The 26,605-nt window shown below is 36.4% G+C and overlaps 1 protein-coding gene across 1 annotated transcript in view; it reads right to left on the minus strand.

Annotated features, from left to right (window-relative positions):
- Positions 1-20,397: 20,397 nt before the first annotated feature.
- The window catches only part of LOC140167440 (uncharacterized), a 163,215-nt gene continuing 157,007 nt past the window's right edge, over positions 20,398-26,605 (minus strand). Inside the window, 3 exon segments of the mRNA XM_072190746.1 lie at positions 20,398-20,603; positions 21,311-22,081; positions 23,517-24,486. Coding sequence (XP_072046847.1) covers positions 20,398-20,603; positions 21,311-22,081; positions 23,517-24,486 — 1,947 coding nt within the window.

Consider the following 26,605-nt stretch of genomic DNA (forward strand, 5'->3'; position numbering starts at 1 on the left):
TTTGAAATCATAGTGGGCATAGTGGGGACGCTTGCTATTCGCGGCGCATCGCGGTTTGTGATATTGCCCTGCTGGAATCTTCTATAGCCCGGGCCCAGTTACAGCTTCCTAGGACTGCAACAGCAGCAGCAGATCTAGGTCTTGTCATCAGCGCCCCTAAGACAGAATATATGACTGCAAACTGCAATGCCCAGCCAGCACTTGAAGTCTATGGTAGTACCATCAACCATGTCACAGACTTCAAGTACTTGGGTTCCAAGATGGGCTCTAGTGTTGGAGACCTAAAAAGAAGAAAAGCACTGGCCTGGGCCGCTTTCTGGAAACTGGAACGCCTCTGGAGAAGCCCATCCCTGCCAATCGGAACAAAAATCAAGCTGTTTGAGACAACTTGTGTCACTATCCTTCTGTACGGGTGCGAGTCATGGGTAATCACCAAGGACATGGAAAACAAGATCAATGCCTTTGCAACATCTTGCTACAGAGTCATGTTAAACATCAAGCGTGTGGATCGGATCCCAAATGAGACCATCTACAATCTGACTAACACCACTCCACTGGTTGTCAGAGTCAAGATTCATCAACTCAAATTTCTTGGACATATACTGCGTCTTGAAGATGACGAGCCTGTGAAAGAATATGCCCTTTATATTCCGCCACATGGGAAGAGGAAACCGGGACGGCCGCGGACACTGTACTTACAGTATGTACAGCACCTCCTGGGAGATACTGAAGGGATGCTGCAGCCAAACAAAATTGTTTCGCTTGCCCAAGATCGCAACAGTTGGAGAAAGCTTGTAGTCGCCTGCTCCGCAGCCGACTGATGATGATGTTGATACTTAGACCTCTCAAATCAAGACAATACGTAATTAAGTTTAAGCTAAATGACAGTGATGAAAGTAAATGATTCCATTTTACTCAGCATATGATGTATTTTTTAATGATCCATTGTCGATGCAATGAACAGCTGTACTGCCAATTTAAATGTTGCACTCCAACAGCGATAATAAGATTAGATATCACAAACGCTATAATTATTCATTATTTTGTGACCAAATATTAAAACACAGAATACTTTTGAAAGAGAGACCAAAGTGTCCGCTATATCATAGACCGTTTCTATAAGTCTATTCTATATTCAGGGAACCAGTTAGTCTGTGCTACAGACCGTACCTATATTATCCATAGAGAGGTAAACTACTGGGAGCCACACACTCTTTGAAATCATAGTGGGCATAGTGGGGACGCTTGCTATTCGCGGCGCATCGCGGTTTGTGATATTGCCCTGCTGGAATCTTCTATAGCCCGGGCCCAGTTACAGCTTCCTAGGACTGCAACAGCAGCAGCAGATCTAGGTCTTGTCATCAGCGCCCCTAAGACAGAATATATGACTGCAAACTGCAATGCCCAGCCAGCACTTGAAGTCTATGGTAGTACCATCAACCATGTCACAGACTTCAAGTACTTGGGTTCCAAGATGGGCTCTAGTGTTGGAGACCTAAAAAGAAGAAAAGCACTGGCCTGGGCCGCTTTCTGGAAACTGGAACGCCTCTGGAGAAGCCCATCCCTGCCAATCGGAACAAAAATCAAGCTGTTTGAGACAACTTGTGTCACTATCCTTCTGTACGGGTGCGAGTCATGGGTAATCACCAAGGACATGGAAAACAAGATCAATGCCTTTGCAACATCTTGCTACAGAGTCATGTTAAACATCAAGCGTGTGGATCGGATCCCAAATGAGACCATCTACAATCTGACTAACACCACTCCACTGGTTGTCAGAGTCAAGATTCATCAACTCAAATTTCTTGGACATATACTGCGTCTTGAAGATGACGAGCCTGTGAAAGAATATGCCCTTTATATTCCGCCACATGGGAAGAGGAAACCGGGACGGCTGCGGACACTGTACTTACAGTATGTACAGCACCTCCTGGGAGATACTGAAGGGATGCTGCAGCCAAACAAAATTGTTTCGCTTGCCCAAGATCGCAACAGTTGGAGAAAGCTTAGTAGTCGCCTGCTCCGCAGCCGACTGATGATGATGATGATACTTAGACCTCTCAAATCAAGACAATACGTAATTAAGTTTAAGCTAAATGACAGTGATGAAAGTAAATGATTCCATTTTACTCAGCATATGATGTATTTTTTTTTTTTCCATTGTCGATGCAATGAACAGCTGTACTGCCAATTTAAATGTTGCACTCCAACAGCGATAATAAGATTAGATATCACAAACGCTATAATTATTCATTATTTTGTGACCAAATATTAAAACACAGAATACTTTTGAAAGAGAGACCAAAGTGTCCGCTATATCATAGACCGTTTCTATAAGTCTATGCTATATTCAGGGAACCAGTTAGTCTGTGCTACAGACCGTACCTATATTATCCATAGAGAGGTAAACTACTGGGAGCCACACACTCTTTGAAATCATAGTGGGCATAGTGGGGACGCTTGCTATTCGCGGCGCATCGCGGTTTGTGACTCGCGGCTCGTGTCCCCCTAAAACTGCAAAAGCAGGTGTTAACATGGTTAATCGATTAACACTATTTGAGTAACACTCTTTAAACATGTTAAACCGATTTTGTTAAGATAAGTAAGTAAGTACGTAAGTACGTACGTAAGTAAGTAAGTAAGTAAGTAAGTAAGTAAGTAAGTAAGTAAGTAAGTAAGTAAGCAAGCAAGTAAGCAAGCAAGCAAGCAAGCAAGTAAGTAAGTAAGTAAGCAAGCAAGCAAGCAAGCAAGCAAGCAAGCAAGCAAGTAGGTACCGGGTAAGTAAGTAAGTAAGTAAGTAAGTAAGTAAGTAAGTAAGTAAGTAAGTAAGCAAGTAAGGCAAGTAAGTAAGTAAGTAAGTAAGTAAGTAAGTAAGTAAAAGGTAAGTAAGTTTAGTAAGCAAGACATACATTCCTTCGGTTCACCAAAACGAGGTGCTTAAAATTACTCAATTATTGGTTGCCTGCTTTCCCAGTGTTCAATGCATCGTTCTCCGGTGTCGTGATCCAGGCATCAATCAGCAACTATTACATTTTGGTACGTCCTTCTTCCTTCTCAATATCCTTCCCAATATATGATTCTTTCCTATATAGGCCTATACGTCGGTGGTGTTGTTGTACCCCATTGTGTTCAGTAGAACTAGTAATGCCCTGCACATGCTTTACGTGCAAGAAGTGCAAGACTTTTAGTGGTGGATGCCCCTCTTCTACTGCCATGGTTTATTCTAATTTATTCGTTATTTATTCAGGAAAATTCCATCAATACAAAAGTACTGGTCTCCCTGGAAGCCCTGATAACATATACAAATAACATTATAAGAATTTGAATAATTAATATACAAACAAATATAGAACAAGTTCAAATTAACAAATTAATGAGGAGGGCTACAATAAGTTCCTTATTAACTTAAATACATACAAAATTATAAGGCATTCTTGAACTCATTCAAGCTTAGAGAATCCAAATTGGCACAGAGATTATAAGGAAGTCTATTCCATGAAGTTGCACCTCTATAATGAAATGTTCTCTGCCCAGAAGATAATTTCCACCTTGGAACAACCAATTTGTTATGTGATTGACTTCGAGTGTTTTTTTTTCAATCATAAATTGAATTTATGATTAATATTCTGTCTACCAGTACCTGCTAGCCAATCAATACAGCCAACAACAGGTAAGCTAATTATGCAAAAATTATAACACTAAGAGAGACATTTTCTCAGATTCCAGTAATAATTGAATTAGGTTGCACATGAAAGGATCCATACCAAAGAGAAGCCATACCAATGTAAATATTGCAACAAGGGTTTCTCGCAGACTGAGAAGCCATACCAATGTAAATATTGCAACAAGGGTTTCTCGCAGACTGGGAAGAAGACTAGACATGAGAGGATTCACACTAAAGAGAAACCATTGCATTAAGGTTCTTGCGGATGCGAGTAGTAAGGCTATACACGAAAGGATTCATGACGAGAACCCATACCAATGTCAAGATTGCCTTAAAATGTTTCGCAACTGCTATTGACATGATTAGACATGAAAGATTTCATACCAGTTTACCACTGTAGATATTGCAACCAGAGTTTCTCACAGCCAAGTATAAAAACTAGACACGAAAGGACTCACACAAACGAGAAACCTTATCGATGTAAATATTGTGAGCAGAGTTTCACAGCGGCAGGTCACAAGACTAAACATGAAAGGATTCACACCAAACAGAAGCCTTGCCAATGTAAATACTGCAATAAATGTTTCTCACAGGCATCTAACAAGAAGATCCATGAAAAGATTCACACCAACGATAATTCTTACCAATGTAAATACTGCAAAAGATGTTTCCCCACGTCTAGAAGTAAGACTAGTCATGAAAGGTTCATGCTAATAAATTATTATTATTTGTATTATTAACAAGTATTTATATTGCGCCATCTATGTAGGGAAATTCTATATTCCAAGGTGCAACAAGATGAAACTGAATTTACAAAACTAACACAAATGATTATAGTTGTGAGAGCATCATAAAATCATACTCATAAATAATTTTAAATGGGCGAGGTTTTTTTTTAAGTCTATGGAAATACAGCTACGCTGTTCATCGGTCAGAGTGTTCTACAGCTGCATAGAAAGTTTAGGCGATCACAAGTGAAGTAATTTATTAATTGATCGTAAAGAACACGTTGGAGTGTACGGCAAAATGAGTATAAGACAGTAGGGGTCATTTTATGTAATAATTTCAATGTCCTTGTGATTAGCTTGAAAGTACCCCTGATGACGTATCATCAAACAAAATGCACATCTTTACTGCGCACATTGATTATCGCAATAAAGATGTGTATCATCAGGGGGAAAAACACAGGCTTATGTTATTTACCGAAAGGCGAATTGTGTGACAAATGTACAGGGTGTCCTAATAAAAAGAGGCCCCACATTGCGCCCTCTTTTTCTCCTATTTTTGAAAATTTGATTAAATATGTTTTGGGATGTAAAGAACCCTTTAATCGTTAGCTTTTATAAACCAAAACAATTATTTCAATCGGCTCACAACTTTTGAAGATATTCCCTTTTGAATAAAAGTACCCGTTTTTCACTCTGTCCACGGATAGCAAACGGAGTGGTTGGGATGGCTCATGCTGTGGAATGGCCTGCACGATCACCAGACCTCACACCACTTGATTTTTTTTCCTTTGTGGCAAAATCCAAGATCTTCGCAAACGTATTACTGAATGCAGTCTCAAGTATCCGGCGCACAAGGATGGTACACAACGCAATTGATGCAATGAGGACCAGGACTGAAACCTGTATTCGCCAAGGAGGCAACCGGGTAGAGGGCAGAGCAGCACAGTAAACTCACTTCAGAAGAACCAAAGACAAACTAAACATCCTTTTAGGACTACCTTTTATCCTAAAAAGAGAAATGACTTATGTTGTAAATAAAAAAAAAAGCAAGAAACAACAAAGTAAGAAAGTAAGAAACACAATAAAACAAAAAAGGCATAAATAACCAAGAAAAATAAGTAATTGCAAGTAAAGCAAAAGAAGTCCCATTCGGCATCCATTTTACCCATAAATTAATGACACTATTAACAAAATTCATTGCCCATAAACCTACAGGTAAAGCCCATTCCATAAATAAAGTTATTTTATAAAGTTCTCATTGAGGAATGTTTGATATTCATGCATGGTATTTGTACTAATTTTCAATCTTTGAAGTAGCCAAACCTTCTCCGTGGACAGAGTGAAAAACGGATACATTTCTCTAAAAGAGCATATCCTCAAAAGTTGTGAGCCAATTGATATAATTGTTTTGGTTTATTAAAGCTAACGACTCAAGGTTTCTGTACATACCAAAATATATTAGATCAACTCTTCAAAAATAGGAGAAAAAGAGGGCATCTTTTTATTGGGACACCCTGTACATTGTTGATATTGTAATAAAAGGGTTTTTTTTATACAAACAAACCTTATGAGTTTGACTAAATCTGGATTGTCTCTTTGTTATGCCTGAAGTCTGGAAAAAGAGAAACGAAAAGGGTGAAAAAGAGTAATAATATTGAATAGTTCCATGACTAAAAAGTCACACAACCGGGTCAATCGTAAGTATAATATAGTCATGTGATTTTTTAAGGCTTTGAGCGATTGAAGGCGGATCCTCACTCCTCGGCCCAAAAGCCTGTGAAAAATTACCGAGGTTGATCACATCCTTCACATTTGAAAATTTTGCAAAATGAGTTTTTGTCCGTTTTTGTTTGTTTAAAGCAATAATAATAATCTTAAAATGATGCACCAAATGGCTTCAATTGAACCTTCATTTTGCACAATTTTCTAACTTCGCAGGGGGATCATAATCCTTCAGACACCCTGGCGTATGGATAAAGAAAAGTAGGTATCTATTGCCGATATCAGTATTGAAGGAGTAGCTATCTACTGCTGATATCAGTATTGATGAAGTAGCTATATGCTGTTATCAGTATTGATGAAGTAGCTCTCTACTGCTGATATCAATATTGATGAAGTTACATACATGTATCTATATACTACTTATATCAGTAGCTATCTACTGCTAATATCATTATTGATGAAGTAGCTATCTACTGCTGTAGCTATCTACTGCTGACATCAGTATTGATGAAGTGGCTATCTACTGCTGATATATGTATTGATGAATTAGTTAAACTACTGTTGATATCAGTATAGATGAAGTAGCTATCTACTGCTAATATCATTATTGATGAAGTAGCTATCTACTGCTGTAGCTATCTACTGCTGACATCAGTATTGATGAAGTGGCTATCTACAGGGTGATTTAAAATGAACTGTACCCGACTTCACCTATCTTTTTTAAATATTTTTGCAGAGATTGTACATATCAAAAAAATATCATAGAAAGCAGTGATAAATGTTCTGTAGTAGAAATTTTGAATTTTGATAATCATGATAATAAGTGGTTTTAGTCAGAAGATATCGTATTTTCAAATTATCATCCCATTTTTATTTTAACTCACGGAAGTAAGTTTATTCGTGTTCTCTACCGCAGTAACAAAATGCAACTACCATGACTACGTACATGTACAGCAAAACCAAGACAAATTAATGTTATTTCGCATTATTAAATCAATAATATTGATATTCAATTACAATGTCAGGTTTGCAAAGATTACATGTTAAATAATACATGTAGAGGGAAATTTGAATTCAAATAGAAATGGTGCTGGTGCAATATCCATACACTCGTAATTGAGACCTGGTTTTTTTCCCTATAATAGGAAACATAGCCTACTACCCTATTACAGCTTGTAATATATACTTATTTAGATGTCGGTAAGTATTTAATTTTAATTGTATTTATTTATCAATTCATCTTATTTTCATTTTTAAATACACGAGCAATTTATGTTGAACTAAAAGTGTTTGAGGGCAGTTGCGTGAGCAAAATGCTGTAGAATAGATAGTTTGAATGAAATACTCATCCGTGTGCAACATCGTTTTTGGTGTGTTTTATTTTAATTTTTGAAGTTGGGTACAGTTCATTTTAAATCACCCTGTACTGCAGATATCTGTATTAGTGAAGTATCTACATACTGCTGATATCAGTATTGATGAAATAGCTATCTACTGCTGATATCAGTATTGATGAAACAGCTATCTACTACTGATATCATTATTGATGAAGGAGCTATCTACTGCTGATATCGATATTGATGATGTAACTATCTACTGCTGATATCAGTACTGATGAAGTAGCTATCTACTGTTGATATTAATATTGATGAAGTAGCTATCTACTGTTGATATCAGTATTGATGAAGTAGCTATCTACTGCTGATATCGGTATTGATGAAGTATAGGTATCTACTGCTGACATCAGTATTGATGAAGTAGCTATCTACTGGTGATGTCAGTATTGATGAAGTAGCTATCTACTGTTGATATCAATATTGATGAAGTAGCTATCTACTGTTGACATCAGTATTGATGAAGTAGCTATCTACTGCTGATATCGGTATTGATGAAGTATAGTTATCTACTGCTGACATCAGTATTGATGAAGTAGCTATCTACTGGTGATGTCAGTATTGATGAAGTAGCTGTCTACTGTTGCTATAAGTATTGATGAAGTATATATTTCTACTGCTGATATCGGTATTGATGAAGCATCTATCAAGTGCTGATATTGATGAATAATTAGTCAACTACTGCTGGTATCAGTATTACTGAAGTAGCTATCTACTGCTAATTTTCCAACTTCGGAGGGGGATATATATATTAGTATTGCAGAAGTAGATATCTACTGCTGATATCAGTATTGATGAAGTAGCTATATACTGCTGTTATCAGTATTGATGAAGTAGCTATCTACTGTTGCTATCAATATTGATAAGTAGTTGTCTACTGCTGATATCAGTATTGATGAAGTAGCTATCTACTGCTGATATCAGTATTGATGAAGTATAGTTTTCTACTGCTGATATCAGTACATATCTACTACTGATATTAGTAGCTATCTACTGCTGACATCATTGTTGATGAAATACCCATCTACTGCTGTAGCTATCTACTGCTGATATCAGTATTGATGAAGTAGCTATCTACTGCTGATATCAGTATTGATGAAGTAGCTATCTACTGCTGATATCAGTATTGATGAAGTAGCTATCTACGCTGATATCAGAATTGATGAAGTAGCTATCTACTGCTGATATCAGTATTGATGAAGTGGTTATCTACTGCTGATATCAGTACTGATGAAGTAGCTATCTACTGCTGATATCAGTACCAGTATTGATATCAGTATTGATGAAGTGGTTATCTACTGCTGATATCAGTACTGATGAAGTAGCTATCTACTGTTGCTATCAATATTGATGACGTAGTTATCTACTGCTGATATCAGTATTGATGAAGTATAGTTTTCTACTGCTGATATCAGTACATATCTACTACTGATATTAGTAGCTATCTACTGCTGATATCATTATTGATGAAATACCTATCTACTGCTGTAGCTATCTACTGCTGATATCAGTATTGATGAAGTAGCTATCTACTGCTGATATCAGTATTGATGAAGTAGCTATCTACTGCTGATATCAGTATTGATGAAGTAGCTATCTACCTCTGATATCAGTATTGATGAAGTGGTTATCTACTGCTGATATCAGTATTGATGAAGTAGCTATCTACTGCTGATATCGGAATTGATGAGGAAGCTATCTACTGCTGATATCAGAATTGACGAAGTGGCTATCTACTACTGATATCAGTACTGATGAAATAGCTATCTCCTACTGATATCAGTATTGATGAAGTGGTTATCTACTGCTGATATCAGTACTGATGAAGTAGCTATCTTCTACTGATATAAGTATTGATAAAGAAGCTATCTATTGCTGATATCAGTATTGATGAAGTAGTTATATACTACTAATATCAGTATTAATGAAGTAACTATATTGATTGCTGATATCAGTATTGATGAAGTAGTTATCTACATAATCTACGGCTGATATCAATATTAATGACGTAACTATTAATTACTGTTATCAGTATTACTTAAGTATAGCTATCTACTGCTGATATCAGAATTGATGAAGTTCTGCATATTGATGAAGTAGCCATCTACTGCTGGGAACCAAGGGAGAACAGTGCCAGTGCATTGATTGGTCACCCCAGGTTAAATAAGAAATAAATAAATAAATAAATAAATAAATATCAGTATTGATGAAACAACTATCTACTGCTGATATATGTATTGATGAATTAGTTAAACTACTGTTGATATCAGTATAGATGAAGTAGCTATCTGCTGCTGATATCAGTCATTGATGAAGTAGCTAGCTTCTGCTGATATCAGTTTTGATACAAGTACTGCTGATTGATCTATGAAATGGCAGTACGGTCAGAATGAGAGTATTTACCAGCTGTAAAATCTGTGGTGGCATTTGCAATGTCTTAGTGCCTAGAAAGAAGGGTGGTAGTGGGTACAAGAATTTATATTCATGTATATATAATAATCGTACAATAAATATTAATAAATAGCCTAGGGTGATTAAAATGGTACCCAACTAGGGGGGACAAACAGAGTATCTACTCTACTGTTGTAAATATCAATTTGGCCAATTCTGATATCGCCATGTCCTTGCTGCATAGAGCATATTGATGTAGTGAAATTCATTCATGGGCAAAATTCCGGTCATAAGGCCAAAAACCCAATAACTAAGTTATAAAGTTTATCCTTACCCCAACACTTAAGGGCTGGGGTATGAACGTTTGGACAGTATTTATTTTGGGACATCAGAGCACATCAGACATATCGAATTGCATTCTGAATACGAAGAATGTCATTCTGATATCAAATAATTGTGATTTTTGGAAATTCGCAATTTAATACACATTTTATGGCAAATCATTAAAATTGATATTTTTGATATTTAACAGTACTTGAAGTAAACTTTAGAAATCTGATGATTTATATTTTAAAGTGTATGTGGGATGAAAAGTCGACGATCAATTGAAAATTTTGACTTTCAGTATTGAAGATATGGATTTTTTTCCCAAAACACCAAAAAAAATTAGGTCTTTTTGGGAAAAAATCCATATCTTCAATATGAAAGGTCAAAATTTTCAATTGACCGTCGGCTTTTCCTCCTGCTACATACACTTTAAGAATATAACATTAGATTTATATAATTTACTTCGAGGACTGTTATATATCAAAATTTGAAAAATATCAAATTTTATAATTTGTCATAAAATTTGTATTATATTGTGATTTTCAAAAATGAAAATTATTTGATATCAGAAAGACATGCTTCGTATTCAGAATGCAATTCGATAGGTCTGAGGTGCTCTCATGTCCCACAAAAAATACTGTCGAAACGTTATAAACGCTCATTTTAGATCCCTTAACTTTACCCATAACCCTAACTTAAGCCATAATCATAGCCCTAACCTAAGCCATAATCATAACCCTCACTCTAATCTTAACTCTGACCGTTACCCTAATGCTACCCCTAACCCTATAAAATACCCTAAACCCTTTTTGGACTAATGACCCTTCACTGGGCTGGTTCCCCATACATATATTATATCGAGGGTTCAGAACCAGAGAGCATCACTATGAACAGCTCTCACATAAGTTGGCTCCTTGCTTTGGTCTTCAAAATCAATATTTCCTCCACAATATCTTTTGTTTTCTATTGATTTTTTGCCATGATTAATGGACTCTATAGTACCCTGGCGACTTAATGCTCCTTTTGTGGGAGCAGGAGATTGGGAGTTGAGGCTTTCAGGCTCTCAACCCTCGATATATACAAAATACTGTAGCCATCTAAATCAGTAAGTCCAGTTGAATGGAATTATTACATATGTGACACGATCTGCTCCATGGGGGCAAAGGAGGCATTTTTGAAAATTATTAGGCAAAAAAAACATGTTTGTTTCCTGTAGCTGGTCAAAAAATTCAAACGCGAAATGCATTTTTTTTAGATTCATTTCTTCAAATGACAAAAAATACATTTTTTGCTGTAATTGGAATGGGAATTTACAGTGGGTCTCTCCGACACGCACAAACAAATCATATTTCTGCATAATCAAGAATATCTTTGATCCCCTTTCAACCTGCAGATTAAAAAAGGTACCTGGTATTAAAACAATGTGTAATATTTTCTCCAGCAGTTTTTCACTATGCTCATTTGTTATGTAAATTTATAAAATTAATACTATTTTTTGTGATTTTTCCGTTTTTTGGGTTTTTTTCTATTCTAATGCGCAAAATAAGCTGTCAAAAAAGTAATGCGCGTGCGCTACAGGAAACAAGCTTTTTTTTTGGCCTTATATTACCTTTAAACACTTGAATTGAACTAATGTATTGTTTAATTTGGACAAAAGTTTGAGCATTGTCATTGCTTATTTGTTGTGTACATCCAGGTAAGGACAGTTTTTGTTTTATTTGTTCATTTCAATGTTATGTTCCTATTTCTGAACGTATTTTTTATCACACAAGAAATAATCAGTCTATGGAACTCATTTTTAAAGCACATGTACATGTATTATTATTTTTATTATTAATATCACTCGGCATAGTCCCGTTTCTCTTATCAAATACAAACAATACAATAACACCATATTTCCTTACTATTTTGAATGCAATATCAATCAGCCTATTAAAAAAAACTTGGTAAATAGCCTCATAGGACCAGTTACACAAAAACCTTGGCCCCACCCCAGGCCAACCTCGCACTCATCTGGGACTTTCAGGCTGAAAGTGAAACACATTTTTTTATATTTGATGTGATGTCAAATACTTTCAACAAGTATCTGTTATTCAATCCATTTCAAGTCATTTAGATGTTCTAACGATGAAAATAGTATTCACCATCAAATATTTGACGTCTAATATATTTGTAAGAAGACTTAAAACCGAATGAATAACAAATACTTGTTGCATCGAATATGCAACATCATAATAATATAAATTTGCCCTTAAAAAGTATAAGCATTCAGGGACAGGTTCCAATTTTTATCACTAATAATTCTGAACAATGATGAAGACAAACTTTTCAACAATAAAAAATGCTTACCTAGGTACATCTTATTGTGGCAAAATTTTTGCCTTTTTTTTTAAAGCACAGGGAGTAAAACTGTCATGATAAAAACGTATTATTAACTGAATTTACCAACTTCCTGAACAACAAAAATGCCCTCATTTCACACATCAAAATGTGATTTTGAGGTGAAACTGATTAACATGGAATTCTGGAATTATTTTGAATAAATGCTTTGTGTATATACACTCAACACAATAACAGGTGGCTTATCAGCGATCTGTTGTCAGGTCAAGAAGGGTCATTAGGGTCGGTCAGGCAATTGTTTGTTTGCAAATGACCCTTAAAACCCCTTAAAATCATCAAAATATGTTTAAAATTTCAATTTTTTTCAGTTAAAATCAATAAATCTTTCCTTCCCAAAAAAGGCAGATTTTACATGCATACAGCAATGCAAAACAATATCTCCAAAATGCAAAAAATCCTGGTGTGCATAATTTTATCCCATTACGTTATGAAATGGCATACATACGTACATGAATTTCATGTTAATGTTAATTCTTGGGGGGCAAGGGGGATGTTCCATCTTTCCCAACCTGCTCCAAATAATACCTGGAGCAATTGTATGCAAAGCACTCCAAAATATTAAAATGTATGCTATTTTGGCTCTCAATCAGAGTTGTTGAATGGGCCAAAGGGAAGATGCACACCAACCTTAACTTATCTGCCCAGTAATACCCCCACACCTAATTCGTTAGTGGTGTAAATAAAAGATACACACATATTAGGGTCGATGACATTGCCAAACATTTTTATCAATATTGTACTTTGGCACATAATTAGGATGAGCTTCATTGTAAAAAACGCTTCGCAGAAAATTGCATATTAAACCTTGTTATATCATTACCTATGCTAACAAATCACCACATCAGGTATACAGTCATATCATAGGGGATCTAATATACAGGTAGGTTCCCATGGTGATCCAGTCAACATTTGAGGGGACATCTATCTCCATATTAACACAGTTAAGGGGTTGAAGTATAAATACGATACATTTACAAGAATATTAACACTTTTGTAACATTTTAACAGTTTTTCCCTTTCACTGCTGATAATGTAACACATAGACGCAATTGAAATTGAAAATGAAAGATTACACAGGGCTTATATATTGCTTGGATAACACAATGAAGACAGCAGACATAGCGAGCCCTGTGTGAAACTAATATTGATGTCATGGTTCTTTTATCTGGGATATTATAATAGAGATTATACCCAAAGAGTACCAACTCAAAATTAGCCAGTATGTACTCGCTATGGTAATATGCCACATTGATTTGTCTCTGCGGCAGTGTTTTTCAGCAAGAGCCCAAAATCGAGCAATAATTTGAACGCTAGCACACTTGGCAAAACGTGTTACATGCAAAATGCAAACAAAATGCTGGCAAAATTAAAGGTATATTATTTTATTTGTCCTCCGTGGGCATGTCAGTACTCTCTGATTATACCTCATTGGGTAATATAAAACTTACAGCATGTATATTCCACCCTTTGTAACATTTAGAACTTTTTTGAAAATGGTAAGAAATTGAAACAAGTTCATAGATGTACAGAATCACATGCAATTTGATGTAGACAGAAAAAGACGAAAGATTAACTGTTTTCCTTTTATAAAATACATCAATTATAAAAATATCATCCTTTACAATTATTTCCTTGATTAATTTTTGGCAAGACACAATTATTCAAATAAATCTTGGCCCATTCAGCTTACCAAATTTATATAAAAGATGTACCATTATTTTCTTCCCTATTATAGGCTTGGCAAACCATCAAAATTAACTCCTTGCCACAAATCATTATCCTAAATTGGGCTATTCCATTTGAAAATCACACTACCCCTGTGGAAGATGTTGAAAATATCTTCCACAGGGGGAGTATGTTTTTCAAATGTAATTGGTTGGGGTTACTCACTTTGAAACCCATACTCCACCTGTTTTATGGCTTTACCTATATTTTCCACAACTGGAGTGAGTATTTCAAATGGAAGTTACCCAATTGTCTATTCTATTCAAACCTGATACTCCCTCTGTGGAAGACTTTAGCTAAATCTTCCACAGGGGTAGTGTGGACTGTAAATGGAATAGCCCAATGTACCAGTTCTTAGCACTATCTTAACAACTTCAAACATGTTTAACTGACTCAATTCCAACAGACTTTCGTTGTACTGTTCTCTGTCCTTTTACTGAGACTTCCTATCATTCGAACCATTAGTACAAATACTACCAAACAATTATATATATACATTATATCATAAAATAACCCATATGACATTCTTTAAGCCAGATAACTTTTAACATGGCATCTTAAAGACATGATGACGAAAGTTCTGTAATAATCTAGAATCTTTGTGATTTTCGTTAGCTGATGAATACCATGATGAAAAACCGATTAATATAAAACTTCCTCACATGGCCTGTTAAGTGCCCTGCTTGATTCGCAGAGTATGTCTGTGGCAATGGTGACAACTACTTTGCACCACAAAAAGGCGATGACAATCTCTTTTCTCGTTGCAATACATGAGGATCAGTTTATATAGTTACCTGTGTTTCATCAGTGTTTCATCAGTATACAGAGATCACTATAATTCACTTGTATTACCATGAAATTGAAACCCATACTCCCCCTGTATTATGACTTTACCTATATCTTCCACAACTGGAGTGAGTATTTCAAATGGAAGCTACCCAACTGTCTATTCTATTCAAAACTCATACTCCCCCTGTGGAAGCCATTAGCAATATCTTCCACAGGGGTAGTGTGGATTTTAAATGAAATAGCCCAGTGGATAATGAAAGAGTCACCTTATCACTCGGTAGTAAATATGTGATGTGAAACTCACAATCAACTTTGGCCTTATTTCAAAGAAATGGTGAGGCAAACTAAGTCCATTTTGAACAAAAGAAAATATAAAATATATGCCAAAAGAAATAATGCATAGAATTCAAAAAAAAAAATAATATATAGGGTTAAATAAAATACAAAATTATATACAAAATTATAATTAGCATTTAGAAAGAAAATATCTAGTCATGTTTGTAAATGCTGTATACATTTTTTCCAGCACAAAAATGGGCCAATTTTAAATGGAAGGTGAACAAGTTCATGTTATAATCGTTGCGTAATTATTAAAAATTGTCCCTGAAAATGTCATTGCCATCTTTTTAAAGATTCTTATGGCTTGTTTATTTAATGATCAGAATACAACAATGTTTCAAGCTTAATTCTATGCTTGAATGCAAGGTTTGATATCACTAGAGCTTGCGATTTCCAAACGTATGTATCACATGCCCCTGCATCTATTCAAAATCCCATCACATGAGAGAGATTTTGAATAGATGCACAGGCATATGATACATACATTTGGAAATCGCAAGCTCTCTATTATGCACTTGCAACATACCTTCTTGCATTCAGCAGTGGCACCAGATTTGTTGCGGGGTGGGGTGGGGGTGTGGTGTGGTGTAAAGTGAACACACAATGGGGGTAAAGTTATCCCTAATATTTGATGATTATGGCCCCAAATAGCAATTTGTTGTCCTGACCACGGGAGTACAAGGGGGGGGGGGGGATACAAAGTTCAAGGATGCTCCTTGCCCCCCATCCATTGGTACCACCACTGATTACATTCAATGCCAATGTGAAGGTTTGCTGTACCAAAGCTACATTACTCAAAAGACCATTTACGTTTTCAAGCTCATTTTCCTGCTATCGCTAATAAATAATTTGTAATGTACAGTGCAGGAAAAGAAGAACTTGAACAACATACAATCTCAGCAGATTAAGAAAAAAATAATTTGGAAAATACATGAACATGATTTTCTTTCACATGTATCATGTAAAGAAACAACAACATAATCTTAACAACATAAACAAGTATCTTTAACAATAATAAAATAATGCTATCACATATTGGTCTGTTGAAGAAAATTAGGGCTAGGTTTCAGAAATGAAACTTGGTTAAAGCTTTGAAAGCATAAAAATATCGGAAGTCAAAACCAAAAACCCCATTATCTGAGAAAATACTCGCCTATGTTGTCTACATGGAGATTGCTCTCTATTGTATACATAAAGACTTACTTTCATATAAAACCTGAGCCCAAATTTTCTCCATGCAAAAACTAAAAGTTCCACATACACCTATACACCCACCCTCCCATGACAATCTATAGTTTAATTGACTTGAAAGAAGAAATAATTTCACGTCATATTTGATGCTGGTAATAATTGTGATTTGTGTAACATCACACAATCACATTATGATCTACAATGTATAACATGTGATATTACCAAAGATATAAATATATGGAGAATAAAGATTCCCCTCCATCTTATTTAAAGCATGGAGAAAAATTGAGAGTATTTGTGTTTTTGCCCGCAATGCATTCAGAACTAATCGCTGCTTCCAAGATAAACTCACAGACTAGGTGCAATTCAAAACACATCTGTACCCAAACATGTATTTATTATAAGATCTGATGCAGAATTTTATGTTTCCGCATGCTATTGGCAAGCACCAAAGTACCCCAAAAATTACCTCTATGGCTGACGGTGCTATATTAGATAGGGCACAATATGGAATCCAGATTCTCCTTTACAATTTCTATGGATATTATCAATTATCAATTATTTATAAGCACAGGTAAGTATTGATCATGTAGACTATTGCCGATCATTGTGTACTAGTGGTAATTTAAAAGCATTAAAAAAGTTTATAAAACACAAGGACAGTCGTTGGCATTTTTGAAGGTATTTCAATGTATTCTTCATTGTATTTAAATTATTGCATTGGGATTGAACTATTAATATATCAAACAAAGGTCATTGGTGACATTCATTTGGGGGGTTTTTACCCAGTCAACAACAGCTTGTATTAAAAGATGTCCTGCTACAACAGCAGAATTTTTGCGGTAACCTTTCAAGAAACTGTAACCATGAAATGTTTGTGCACAAGAAAATTACGTGAATTTTTGCAAGTGACATGGATTCACAAAATGTTCATGCCAACAAATATTCCTCTTAACTTAGAAAATGCATTCTTATCGCAAGAAATTACATGCCATGTTACCAAAATTATGGTTTGTTTCAAATCACACAAATGTTGTGCTTTACAGTACATGTAAGTAGATTTATCAGTATTAAAGGCCCATTCAGTGATTTGTTCATCCAGAGGATTGTAAAAATCATTATAAATCAAATTTTGGCATCTTTATTTGTTAGTGTCATAGATGTGCTAACATAGCCTTCTGGTGGTTAAGCCAAAAACCATGTATTAAAGACAAATTTCAACATTTTACATGAATCTGTAAATTTTACTATACGTAAGTAGAGAAATTAATTACATGTATTTGAATGGGGCTTCAAGTTTGTCATTATAGCTGTTTTCCTTGTATTTTGCCAAAATTTTTACAGCAAAAATATCCAATGACAATTTTAAAGACAAACCCTTCACTGTAAGGCAATTTATAAACAATTTGAACAATTTTACACCTTCGCTGGGATCACTGAATAGGCCTTTAAGCAACAATTGGACTCAAGGCAACTTTTGCCACGTTGCTAATGATTAGACTATTTTAGCATGACAACAATAACAACCTACATGTACATCTGAACAGGAAGTTGAATCTACCACAAAGGCAGGAAGGATATGTAATATGAAAACACCCCGCTGATGAGCAAAATCAACAGTGTAATAGCTGCCTTGTGTATTCTCTGTAATAGCTGCTTTGTGGGTTGATGCAAGATCACCTCACAGATGTTATAAGCTTAAAAAGTTACCTTTTGCGAGTCTGAGTATAGCAAAGACGTAGCTAGTTACTTAAAAACATAAACACAGGATTTTAATGGTTAATCTGCCCACAACTAAATATCCAAACAAAAATGTTTTTTATTTTTAAATTTTCAGGTTTTGGGCAGAACATTTTGATGATATTACATGTCAGGTTATATAAAGGTCATGAAAACATTTATTTGAAAAACAACACTACAATAACATGGTTAAAATGTTGTAAAAATGTAAATATTTTTTGCAAAATATTTTGTCAACACTAATATAACATTATGTTGTTAGAATGTTTTGCAGTAAGTTTTCAAAAATGTTTTTTAGTTTATTTAAATTGTTTTATACCCTTCATACCGGGTGTCCCAAAAAAAGGTTACGTGTAGACTTTTGAAAATAATCAAAGTTAATGTTAACCAATATAAATATCCTTTTCATGACATACTATATGTACTCTCTACTAGTACCTCTGTGAATGTCAAGTTAACAAACTACGTACTTAGCCCGCATTCCACGCATTCCTGAGCTAGCTCTTTACGTGACATAATGCAATATGATGTTCATTATACCACCGTCACAGCCACCGTGCATTTGGCGGGGTACCTGAGTAGGCCCAGCCATAGCATGGCAGATGCAGTACCGTAAAACCCCGTCTACAAGCATATATAGTGTTTTTTATGAAAGCTAAATTCATTCGAAGCAAGCGTAAATATACCAATACAATAGATTGGTCTTAAAATAATACTTGTTTGCATATGCTAATTGGATCCGTAACTTATTTGTTCAAACTCCATAATGGTGCCTGGATTAATGTAGCTTTCATCAGAAACACTCTATATGCTTGTAGACGGGGTTTTACGGTATTTTATTCTGATAAACAAGGCATAAAACTTGCTCAGTTTTATTTCAAGAGTTCAGTCAGCAATGTAAAAACAAACAGCAGCGATTTGAAGTCAACAAAATCAAAACAAGGCCTGAATGCAAGAGATTGATATTCATTTCACTATGTTGATGGCGGAGATACAGCGCGCAGAAGTTCTTTCACCAAAAACGTGCTCTAATGACCATCGTCCTTTGTTTTTTACCACCAAGAGTCAAGAAGCTCTAAAATTGATTAATTTTCAGTGTACAATATTTAATTTTTCTTTTTGTTTTCTTTTTTGTTTCTTTTGTGCAATAAGTTCAAACTGAAAAATGAAAAGAGAAACAAAGGTGTGCTTGTGTTCAACTTTCGTTGTGCGATATTTTGATGGTTAGCCACTCTTGACACCCCTGTCATCTTGCGCTCGTAAGTTAAGTTGCTTTTAAGATACGGAAATAAAACTTAGCAAACAGTTACAAGAAGAATGAATAAATAATATCTGAAAAAATGACATTGTTTTGTTGTACCCTCACAAAATGCGTTCCATTTTCTACATGTAACCTTTTTATGGGACACCTTGTACAACCCAACATTTAGTTACTTTCTGGAAACCATTTGCAAATGTTTTTAATATATATTTTGTTTTCTGGGTAACCACTCGAGCAAATTTGTGCAAAGTTTAATTTACCTTCACCAAGAGACATGTAATGACATGATATGTGACAGGCTCTTATCTGATCCACTCAGGCCAGTGTTGGCAAGTTATCATTCTATAAAGCAATGCAATCTTCTCTCAACCATACTTGGTTGTGAAATTATGGCACTTTTGTAAATGCTTATTTTCTTGTTTGACTATTGTTTGACTATTTGCTTTCTCTTCTACTTTTGTCTATATGTGATGCGATCTGTGAAAACAAACCCTTCACATGGTGAAATTTTTAATTTTTGAGTTTTGTAAACAAAAAATATGTTAATTTAAAACTCTTGTAGAACATATTGCAAATTCAAAGTTTCTGCCCTTGGCCTGAGTGAATCAGATCATGTCAAGTGATATCATTGCCAATATCGTCTTACGAATGACAAGAAACTTAGCCAGCTTGATATATTCAATAAGTTTCCAGAGCAGTCTTTCCTAACACACTATCAAACCAGTGTTATAAACTGACGCTGAGTTCCGGAGAATCATTCAGCACATCGATAGCTTCTCTTAGGTTCCAGTTACACTGCCTGAGTGCACTCTCACACGCGCATTCTTCCACCGCCTGAGTCTCGGCCAAGTGACGAATCAGTAGTTGATGTTTGGCGGCCTCTATGTCCCAGTTGGTATCACGCAGGGCTTCAAAGCAGCATTTACAGGAATCTACAGAGGAAGTAGAAGAGTAAAGTCAGTAATCAGTTCCAGCAAAAGGAGTAGGGGCAGTGCCATACAGTAGCGTGCGCAGGTTTTCAAAAGTCGGGGGCATGGGTCTTGATTCCCCCGACTATTATAAACATTTCCAGCTCGCTTCGCTTGTCATAATAGCTAATTCCCAAATTTTTCCCAGATGGGTGCATTACCCCCGATTTTTGAGGGGCATGTGCCCCCTGCCCCCCCTGCCACTGGTGCCATATTTTTTACAGGGGCAGGGGTGTAGCAAGAGCCTACGGGGCCCATGGACAAGAAGCAGTTAATAATTGCTCTTCAGTTTTTGCTTTTGTTTGGGGCCCTGGACTTTGTCCACCCACTTGCTATGCCACCTGTAGAGGGGGAGGACAATGGGGAGGAAAGTGACTTCCAGGGGAGTATATATCTGAAAATTTTCCAAAACCAGGCCCATACCCCCCCCTCCCAATCAAATTACCACCAATGACCCCCCCCCATCAAATTATCACCATTATTCCCCACGCACACCAATCGGTTGCTGTCATTCAAAATAATTGTCTTGATTTGATATTGCGAAAGAAAAAATACCACCAAAGTTTGCTGTTTCAACAGACCTATTGGCTTAATCGCATTACCAGAGGTCAAGTTGGAAATTATTGAACTATGCCTCTGCCAATGAGATTATCTTATAGTGTAAACCTAACTCACCTCCCTAGGTAGTTGTTCTTTGAGCTCCCTGGCTTTGGCGCTTTGCAATACAGCATCTGGTACATCAGATTCCTCCCTATCAACATCATCATCATGGGACTCTACATTGCTGTTAAATCTCACTTGTCTTCGCTTCGGTAACGGAACATCTTGGCTCAAAGTCTTTGTCAAACTAGTTGTTCGATTCGGTGACGATTCAGTGCTTATTGGTTGATTTGGTAATACGTGTTGTTCTTTGCTTGGACTACGACTAGATTTGAGTCTTGTTGGTGGTACGTCATAATTGCTATAACCAGAGCTGGTATAACCAGAGCTGGCAAGGCTTGATTGAGAACTGTGCAGTTCCTCACTCTGATTTGCTACAATGTTTGTTTCTTTCACAGGACTTGATCTGATTTCACAGTCAGCTAAGGAGATGTACGCATCGCTTGTTTGTGTCGGTGAAACAGTCTCTTCCTCGGGAATAGTTGCCGTTTTGAAAGATGGTGGACTGCGATATACTTCAGGTGAAGGGGATGCCATATCGATATATCCTGGGTCATTACGGTCTTTCACAAAATGACCCTGGAGTGATGGTGGAGGCAGAGCTTCAGATGCGGGTGACGACTGTTGTGGTGGTGCTGGGGCAGAAGGGTGGACTACAATGGATACAGCTGATGGTGGTGTTAAATTGGAATCATCTGAGGTGCGGTCAGGAGAACGGGCAGTTTTCCAGCTGCGAGGCACTAGATATATGCCCTGTTGGTCTGCAGATCTAGAAGAATCTCCTACACAAATAAATGATTAATAGTATTATTAAACTTCATAAATCATGCCACTTAATTGGTCATTCGCAAATTTATGTCAAAGTCTATATCCATAGTTTGTCCTATTCCCTATTTCCCTACAGCCTCATCCCCATAGTTTTGTATAATAAGAAAACGTGGTTTATATCGGGGAAATAGGTCAACTAATTCTTTACTTGGTATACTGATTACTGACTACGGGCATATCACCCTTCACCTTCTGAGTTTGGGGTGACAGGCCCATAACCAGTGGCGGCACCACAGGGCGGCATGGGGGAGAAATTCCCCCAGTCAGCACTCTTGCCCTTGCCCCCAGGAAATTACGAAAATTTCCACTTTTTACAGCAGTTTTGCGCAAAATTTGTTGATTTTGCCCCCCCCTCTGAAATTCACTTTTCCCCCAATGCCCCAGCCCTCGAAAAAACATTCCTGGTGCTATGTAGTATTTGTATACTATTTTTACATGGATTTCTTGAAATGTTCTGTCCTTGGTTGAAAGGGGAAAAAGGCTGCTCAGTCACTTCGAGTACTATACACATTCTGGTATGATTTAAAAACTGAGTTTATAACTTATTTAACTAATATTTGTATAACTAAAAAAAATATCTTCCAACTGTAAATACAAAGAGAATGGCACCAACCAATTTTTGTGCTTAATAATGCCTTGGAAGTGGATTAGATTTCCAACACATGAAGTCAAAGCTTGATTTGGTAGAGCAGGTTATTGCATCAATTATGCATAATTACCGGTATCGTAATCCAGTCGTAAAGACATTTTCTCATGATGGTAACAAAGCTGGAATTCTGCTCTACTTAGATTTTCTGTTACCAGTTATGCCTTTTAGTATAAAGATTTGACTTTACCCAATTTGTTTCCACAACTATTTTGCAATTTTAAGTTTAAGCAAGTAATTCTGTGCTGCTATGAAAAGCTGCAACTTAATATTAGTGCTACCTGCCCTGAGTGCTTGTTTTTGGTGACTTTCAACTATGAGAAAATAAGCAGAAAGAGAGAAATGTATGTCTGTAATTCAATGCAGAGACAAATGAGAGCTCTGCACACTTTTCAGATACACAAACACATTGTATCTACACACACACCCCCACACCAAAAACAAATAAACATACACCCCTACATGTAGGGGTGCACAAACAAGTAAAACTCACTTCCACAAGTATGCCAAAACCAGGGCATAATTTAGTGTTGGCCATTTGTATAGCAAAAACAGACATTGATGAAAATTTGTATAGCCTTTGTCCAGTGCTGTTGTATTCTCTTTGCATACAAGAGAATACAACAGCCCTGGACAAAGGCTATACAAATTTTGCCAAGATTGAGTAGTAAACTGCTATGCGATACCAACTATATTATGCCCTGGCCAAAACCACACATACACACAACTATGCCTATATTTACCTGTTGTAGGCGGCACATATGTCCTAGCCAGCACGTCCCTCAGACTTTCAGCCTCTCTAAGCTCTGCATATTCCCCACCAGCTGATAACAAGTCGTCCACACTTCTGGATTTCCTGGATGCCAGTGACCGTCTTCCCGCCAGTCTCTTCCCATCATCCTTGAACTTTGACCTTGCAACTGTAGTCACATCCTCCCATCGATGCTGTTGTTGTGGTGACGTTTCCTGGTGTGCTTGATTTGTCCATTTAATTATGTGTGCACTTCTGCTGCGTGTGAATTTCCCTTCGCCTATGTCAATATCTCGCCTGATAGCAACTGGTGAACCCATGCGTACATAACGCATGGCGAGGTCACTAGGTTCTTGCGAGTTGTCACTTTGTAAAAGTTTGTAAACACCTCCATATCTATTTTCTGCCTGGGGTGAATCTACTCCAGAATCTGAGTCTTGTAGATCATGTGGAGGGGACAGGTTGGTCTGTGGCAACATAAATTCATAGTCTGGAGCACGGCTTCTTTTGTGTTGGCCGTCTGTACCTAGTCCAATGCTCTGGGTTTTGGAAAGTATTTGTGGGACAGGTGGCGGTGTTCTAGAAGGCATGTCTGGGTTATCCTTCCTGATATTGAGTAGCTCGCGGATCTGCTCTGGAGACGTCACCACGTGTGAACCTTCCGTGTCTAAGATGTCAACGGAGTGTCTCTTCTGTCGGAATGGGTTTCGTTCTGGAAACGTCTGTGACCTGGTTCTCATACCGCATCAAATGACTGACTTCGTGCGTTGTTTTAGGAGGGCGTCTTCCGGTGGGGAAATTGGCGGGGTTGTGTTGCCTTGTCGCACCAAACGTGGTCGTGGTGGGGATTCTTGGGGGGTTTGTTGTGACTGGGTTATCTGTGCTTGTCGTGGCGGTGTAGGGGACACATTGTCATGGGGGTAGGGGTGAGGGTGATGTGTTGCAGATGAATAGTGGTTAGTCTATATTCAGCAGAGAAAGATATGTGGGGAGAGAAAGAGACAAGACATCATCATGCACATGCAACAACCGTGCATACAAATATCATCAATAACAGCAAGAAAACAATAAAAAAAACAGGTTGATCAAAGTCTCATCATTTTTGCCATTCTTACTGAACTAATAATCTGTTACAAATGTTTTGCTGCTCTTCTTTTGATTTAAAAAGGAGATTTAACTGATGAAACTGAGCAATATCAAATTTGAATAATTAAAAAAATATCATATTTTTGTATCATTTACAAGATAAATGTTTGTTAGGATTTTGATCAACTCAGTGTAAAATAACATAAATATCAACAAAAGCCAAGCAAAAATAAACACTAAACTACAAACCATCATAATTCTGGATGTAAACTGAAATTATTAAAATCATCTTGTTAGAGTGAAACAACAGTGTTTCAAACAATTAAGATTGAATGAAGCTTTTCCTTGCTGTCATAAAATTCTCAATTAGAACTTTTTTTTTCAATTTCTCTTCGTATTTATGTTCTTCATACTACAATTCAAAAGACATGGAAAGAAAAGATGGGCATGATGCTGAAACAGGGTTACTAAGAGATGAATTTGATGAGAGGCAAAGGGTGGACAATATCTGCATTTCAGTGGCTAAAATGATGACAAACTGTCTACTTTCCCTAAACCCATTAGGCCTAAAAACTGTTTGATTGGCGTAACCCGGCCGACCCAAAAATAGGCCTGACACTAGACATTTTTTGCAAAAAATTTGTTTTTAAAAGAAAAGAAAATTAAAAAAAAAGAAACAAAAAGTTCCAAGGCCTTTATAATACTCAATTTACCGCTTAAAATATGTTTTAAAAAAAACATTTTAAATGCCAAACGACCTACCCTAATTTTTTTTTTTTTATGTTACGCCAATCAAACAATTTTTTTTAGGCTTTAAGCTATTCTATTTCATTTTAGGCAACATATTACCAGTTATATATTCTGTCTCATCATCTAGGCAAAGTCCTGTTAACCTTTGTGAATTTATATCTGATATTGTGACCGCTGGTGACTTGTAGGTGCTTTTGTAAGCTTAATGAGCTAGTGCACATGTTCTACATGGGACTTTGCCTTGAGGATTGAAGCTAGAAATTACATGATGATAATTCTTTTAGCACTATTATTAAATGAAGGCTGATTTCTGTCTAGAACTATGATGGTTTAAATTATGTGCTATATACGTGTACATTGTGGTTGGAGAAAGTGGTTAACAGAAAAAAGAAATATAATAAAACATCAGAAAGCAACATCAAATACAGCTGGTTTAACCATTCAAATTTATCTGCAATTTAACTCAATCTACACTGATTTGAAATGAATTTTCTTCTGTTTCATTTAATGCTTGCAAGATAATTTAAATATTTTAATGCTTAATTCGGAAATAAAAAACAGAAAACCCAAAAATATATCAAACATGCCAGACTGAAATTAGGTGATATCAAATGAAAATAAAAGTAGTGAGGAAAGTGTGTAAAATTAAGAAATAACCACTTACAATCATGCATTCACTTTACTTTAAGAATGCACTTGTGTATATATCTAACTTGACACTAACAATAGTGGTAGTCATCTTGTTGCTAAGATCACTGCGTTGACGCTTGACTGAAGAGGTGCGTGCTGCGACTTCTGCGTAATCGGGGGAGTAATGTCTAACGCATGACATGCAGAACGGCAGTACCCATAAGATGGCGGATTGCGCGGAAAAGGCTGACGGCCTCTATTAAAAATATAGGCCTAGCTAGCCTTCAATTTTGCAGATCGTAAACTTGAATTATCCAAATGTGTTGGTATAGTATGATATATCTGTGACTCAAGTGCATTCTTTTCAGCCATCTTAGCACAGAAGATATTTAAATTAACTTTTAAACAAAAACTGAATCACACTAACACTTTTGTTAACATTCAATCAAAAATTGAGCTTACATGCAGAATTGAAGAAACATTCAATACCACTGACCACCAAAAGGAGGGGGTTAAGTTTTGACAAAGTTACATTTTGAAACCTAACTTGTTTCTTTCAAACATTGATTTATAAAAGTGGTTTAGAATCAAGGATAGACTTGACCCTTGACCTCT

This window comes from Amphiura filiformis, chromosome 13 (assembly GCF_039555335.1).
Source record: "Amphiura filiformis chromosome 13, Afil_fr2py, whole genome shotgun sequence".
Classification (NCBI taxonomy): Eukaryota; Metazoa; Echinodermata; class Ophiuroidea; order Amphilepidida; family Amphiuridae; genus Amphiura; species Amphiura filiformis.